General features: G+C 33.7%; 1 protein-coding gene across 1 annotated transcript in view; it reads left to right on the top strand.

Moving 5' to 3' along the window:
* Positions 1-215: 215 nt before the first annotated feature.
* The window catches only part of LOC119665582 (protein lin-31-like), a 15,649-nt gene continuing 9,506 nt past the window's right edge, over positions 216-6,358 (top strand). The window contains exon 1 of the mRNA XM_038074809.1: positions 216-290. Coding sequence (XP_037930737.1) covers positions 216-290 — 75 coding nt within the window. The remainder of the gene's footprint in view (positions 291-6,358) is intronic.

Raw genomic sequence — 6,358 nt, 5'->3', positions numbered from 1 at the left:
AAATATAACAATTTAAAGTGAATTAACTTTATGATTTTTGCGGTCAGTTTACACTGGCAAATATTTATCTGATGTCATGCGCAACATGAAATACGCAACAGCATACTTCCACATTGCATATCCCAAGCGAACTCAATCCTTTGAAGGTTTTCATATCTAAATGCTTGGCAGAACATAATCGTAGCTCTTTAGATCATATCTTACTTGAGAATGTCATGGACGGGAATCATGGCGAAGACAAAATCAAAGACTCCAGACATGGTGATGCGCCATTACATTCTGTTTATGTGGTAGGTTCGTGCCCGCAATTTGTGGCAGCAGACATCCCGAGTTCATTTCGTATCAGAATTGGTGATGTTCTATTGTAGGTGCGTGGGAGTTAAATTCTTTTAAAATAACGTCTGCTAGTGCTCCCTCCTCACACTTTGCGTACGAAAAAGTTTTAAATTTCCAAGGAAATCACAACTTTCCCATTTTTTTGAATTCTTTTATTGCTCTTTTTATGAGTTCGGCAAAGAAAACAATTTTTTGTGATTTTTAAGAAAAAGGAAACAATGACAAAACAATATAAAGTTATTCTCTGCAATGCGGACTTAGAAATGGAGTGAAAAGTTTACAGTTTTATTTGAAGTTCGCCTTTCTGCATTTGAAATACAAATTCCTTACATTCACCTTAATTCGCAAATAATTGTTTATATGATATTAAAGTAAATAATACCCACAACTTTAACTGTTTCACGCTTTATAGATGTTTTGTTTGCACTTAAGCAGTGAGTGTGAAAAGTGAAGCGGATGCCTTAGGACGAAACTCCTTTTTCGGTTTTACGACAAATGCTCTAGAAAGCAACCATTAAAATGATTAGCTCATTTTATTTTTAAAATTAGTTTTAATAGCAAGTTTTTGATTGGCCCTTTTCAAATATTTGTGAACATTTCTGATTTTTTCAGAAGACACATACATCATTGGAATTAAGTTCGAATCAGATGAAGTTTACGAGAACTCGCGCCAGTAAATAGATTATTTTTATTAGTCTAGTAAACCCTAGAATAGTAGTTTACTAGGATTGGCTAATTCAAATGTTGACGTAAAAGCACAGTTAAAGAAAATTCTGATAGTCAACATTTTCCGGACCGAGAAAAAAACAAAATAGTGCAGCATGAAAATTTTAAATGAGAATTTAGGTACATGAAAGGCACGAGCACTTAATACCCTTATTCCTACATTCTCCATATTAATCATATCCGGCTGTCGCAGAAAAAATTTTAGTTCCCATGGTTAGGGAAAAAATTTCGTCAAACGAAGATATCGCACGATGCACTGTTTGAATGGTTTAAACAAGTGAAGACATCACTACGACAAGTGTGGTCAGGAATTAAGTATTATATTGCAAATACAGCTAAAAATGATTTCATTCATAAAAAAAATCCGAAATAGCAATAGCTGATATATCTAAGTGTTAAGAGCTACAAGTCCACAAACTCCCTAATATGTTTTGAAATGTCGAAAATGTGTGGAAATGACACTAAAGAGGGCTTGAAATTGTTTTTGTTCATAGGACGAGAGACTCGACTAATTATAATGTATGAAAATATAGTTACTTATGTAATAATTTATAAAATAACGATTTTATTTCAATAGGTCTGCTGTCTTCATTTCGTATATTAAGAAGAAGTTACAATCTGTGCGATTTTACATTATGCGCATCTATTGATAATATGGCATCATCAAATTAATTAAATTTAATATGAGCTATTTATTTCGCGTAGATTTGATTTGAACTTATTATTGCTACGATCTAGTGGCTACTATATAATTTTAAATTAAGACATGTTTTGTTAGTTTCGATTATAATCGGATAGTATTTCGCAAGCAAGACACCCAAAGAAACTTTAAAGTGGATCAACTTTTTCTGTTTACATTTGTTTGCGTAACCCCCCGTTTTCTATGTCACGCAAAGTAATTCCTGCAACTATTTGATTGGTGTGCCCACATTCAGAATTAAACAGAGAAACGCAAAAACGCATTTGAACCAACTGCGACCAACTGTGATTAAAACAATGGATTTAGTGTTTGCAAACGCAGTAATTACTTGAAAATAAATTTGCTGAATCCAACTTAAGTTTTTCGCAATAGATAACGTTACATTTCTGGAGTTGTAGCACTAAGGACAGCCTCGTCGTTGGAGAGCTGAATGGAAACTAAAACATCTTTATTAAGATAACTTATTTTACATATTCATAACATAACACTTATACTACGGTCGTGTGCGAGTTCGAGGAAATTGAAGGTAAATTGAGGAAAATTGAAGACATTTTCTTTCCTTTACGATGTGGATATGTATTCTGCCATTACTTAACTTGAACCATAATGCTATAATATAGGTATTAAATACCTTATATACGATAAGACTAATTATTAGAGAACAGAATGAGATATCAAACATTTTTATTCTTTAGAAAGTTTTCAGGTCCGTTGCATGTTAGGAATTTTTTTTCATAAGACAAAAGACTGTTTATATATAAAATATTAGTTTTTGTACATCCAGTTCCGTTGTACTTTGGTTTATCAATGTACGGTCTCAGTTGGTGTCGTAATTTACAACGAATTTTAATTCAACACTCCATCATATTATCTCTATTCTCTGAGTTGCTGATACATATTTTTTGAATTCAGATCATATATAATATTTTGAAACATATATTAAAAAGCAAATTGATGCAAGGAGGAATAATTAGAATCTTTTTAAGGTGATTATTACAATTACTGACCTTAACAATATTGCAGCTTTTCATTAGAAAGTTGAAATCACATGTTGAACCTAGTAGATCCTTGGAGCTGAATGGCTTAGTGGGAATCGAAGCTTCAGGGTATATTGAATTCGTGGATTATAAACTCTTTTATTAAGTGTTTGGTTCAATTGGATCCAATTGGCCCATGATGAATTGGTCACGAATAGAGTCCAAGAATAATATTAGGGACAAGAAACAGAGTGACAAGCTTGCGAACTTAGGGGTAGTTAATATTATCGTATTAAGAAAAATAAAAATGATTTGTTTTATTTAACTAAGCTTAGATACTGGTATATTTGTAGCCTAGTATGTATGTTTGGCTTGGTAGATGCAATAGAAAATGAGTAAAAATAGTTGTGCTTCTGCTTATGTGTGAATTGCATACCCCACCTCTGCAGCTGTTACAATTCGCCCGTGAGCGAGGCTTGACTATCATTTTTGATAGTTTTGGTGAGCACATCATTCAGCTTCTCGGCAACACGTTGTGAATGATAGTCTGTCACCCAAAAACTTGCATTCGTCATTCAAGAGCATATTTTTGCATGATTGCACTAACACAGTTACACCATGCGAAACACACTAATAGCGTGCGTAAACAACCTTATTCTTCACGAATTTTGCTTGAATGACAACTCTTGCGTTCAAGTTTGGTCGCAAGAGTTGTGAATTATGTATGTTAATATTTGAAGAAAGCATCGTTTCATTGCGCTTATGATTCTATTTTGTAGTACACTTGTAGTATTTTCTGCTGAGGAGTGTTCATAACAATGTCGGCAGTGACTGAAGCGACATCGCACCAAGAATGATATATTATACTCACTTTATATAAATAAAACAGCGTTATTTTTATTAACTGTATAACCCTTTTTAGTTGTTGCTGCGGCACATGTTTGTTGTGTCAAACTATTTTACAACCTCTTCAGAGTGTCTCGGGCACGGGATAAGTACAATTGTTGTTGTTTTCAATGCAAATTTTAAATTTGACAATGAGAGAAAAAACAGTATGGCCGTCCAAACTCCGGCATGAGAGCCGGCGTATGTGGGCACTACGGCAAAACAGTGTTGTTTAGTAGAAGAGAGAATCTTGCTGTGCTCGAGACACTTTGCATAATATGGCCCTAAGAAGAATAGAGAAACTCTTTTACGTTTTAACTAAAAATAAGTGGTTTCTTTTTTAAGTTCATTCGCTTATGATATTGCAACATGAAGGTGCATTCTAGTATAACGTAATGAATGTTTTTGTTATCTTAGATCCTCTTTACCTTAGGTAATACTGTCACAAATTCATTTACTCCACACACTAATGTCACACTTCACATTTTTGCTATGGGTGTTGGTTTTAGTGGCAGATAAGCATCCTTTCCTTTTCAAATAATTCATATGCGGTTCACGTCCATATTTTTGTAGAATCCCTAGGGTGCCCACCATCGAGTAGAATGGAATTTTCGAAGTCCGTTGTAGTTTTTTATTTATGTATTGTTTCTCTTAAAAAGATGATAATGGAAACATTTTTAAGCAACTTTTAATGGGATCAGCATTCATTTCTCTACTGCAAACTAATTGACACGCACTTTTATTTCCTTGTATTTCTCGATGTTCTGGAGCTCAGATCAATGACATTTATGTTTAATTCCCAACAAAAGTATTAAATGATTATTTCAATTTTGTTTCTAATTGATTCAAAATTATTTTACTATTTCACACACTAAAGATTTGTTGCATATTATCTTTCTCTTTCTAGAGTAGTTCAATCTAAGCACAGCTTCAGTAAAAGTCCATACGCCTTCAAATTAATTGAATGCTTCTTTTACGATTATTTCAGGTTATATCGAATTGAAGAGGAATAGAAGAAATTCGTATAAAAGTTAAAGTTACATTTAATGTTGGAAGTCAATTACTAATTAAAAATAACACCAATCGAAACACGAATCCTTTATTGGGACTGTAATAAAAATTTTTCCTTTTCTCCTAAACTTATTACGTTCCTGAAAGAATACGCAGTTTTGTGTTCAGTTTGGCAAAAAGATAGATTTGACAAGTCATTCCTTAGTTGCAAAAAAATGAATATTAAAAAAAGACGATAGTAATCTGAACGAGTAAGTTTAATGAAAGGCTGAACATATTTTATATATTCAATATTAAGCCAATCCTTTTCATTTGAATAACTTTCGCTTGACAAAGGTTCCCCTGTATTGTGCAAGGCACCTCATTGCTTACATAAACCTAGTAAATTCCCTTATATCGGTTAACGTTTCTAAGCAGCTTACAATAATCCTTCTGTAAATAGGAACATTACTCACATTTTACCTACATCAAAGTTTGTGCCTTTGTCATGGCTGCTGCTGCTGAGATGCTGCATCTATTGTCGTTGTCTTTATTGGCAGTTGATACATTACCACAGAAAACAAGTAAAGCATTGCACACATCTGCTATCGACAGTATATACAAATCAAATTGACGCTGAGGTATTTGCCGGCAGCAAACGTCTGCACATCGACCACTCCAGCTACTCCAGTCACTTTAACTGCTTGAGCTGCTCTCCATCAATGGATGCATGTTTAACAAAATCCCACTCATTCACATGAACGCCCTCAAAAGAGTTTCCTTGAAGAATTTGTGCATAAATTCGAAGGTGAGAACAGGGAGAATAACAGGGAGGGAAATTTGAAATTCGAAATTTGGCATTCGAAAACCGAAAGTTATAACATCCACAAATAAAACAAAATTGATATCCGAAATGTAGTCATGTGTACGAACCATACAATGCAATATCTATTATTTAAAGAAGATTTCGATAAGATAAATAACCAATGTACATAGACGATACTTCACAAAAAATAAATTGATTACGTTGAAGGTTTGCATCGTATTACATCGAAGAATTCAGATGCGGAGGAGCGCCACTGTGATTCGGGTTTTTAACAAAAACGCTATGATAAGGCAGCTAATTGATACATCTCAATAGCTTTCCATAAAAAGGCTATGCGGAGGAAAAACATGAGTTTCCACAGCACAATGGCACAGTACAAAGTTTCATGTTATTATTTAAATATGTGATCCTTTGACGCTGAAGTGTTCTGATATAAGCTATTATTCTTGCAGCACATAGCCTCACACATTTGCACATAATTTGATTATTTTGTAGGAGCGATTCATGAATTTACTTGAACCGTAGCTGCTAACAATCGGGTTACATTTCCATCCGAACACAGCTGTGTTCGATGCTGTTTAATGAACGCAAAGCAATTTACTGAACATAATTTTGTGTGTACTTCGACGTTTCATCCAAGTCTCTCGGTGGATAGGACTCAATTTTAATTTTAATTCAAATTACAATTTTAATTAATAAAAGCAGCACATATATGAATATGTCTTACTCAGAGTTTTCTAGATATATTAAGTTAATTTAGAGTTCCCAGGATATTCGCATGATATTGAGTTTTTTTCACAAAGGCCTTAAATTTATCTGCCCAAGGAAAAAAGTGCATTGACAAAAATGATGACCATCCGTCTTTTCGCAAATCCTTGAAGCCGTTTTAAAGTAACTAAAATCACAACCATCACTTTT

The sequence above is a fragment of the Teleopsis dalmanni genome, chromosome 1 (genome assembly GCF_002237135.1).
Source record: "Teleopsis dalmanni isolate 2A chromosome 1, ASM223713v2, whole genome shotgun sequence".
NCBI lineage: Eukaryota > Metazoa > Arthropoda > Insecta > Diptera > Diopsidae > Teleopsis > Teleopsis dalmanni.
Note: the sequence above shows the minus strand (reverse complement) of the source record. Positions and strands in the feature narration are given on the sequence as shown.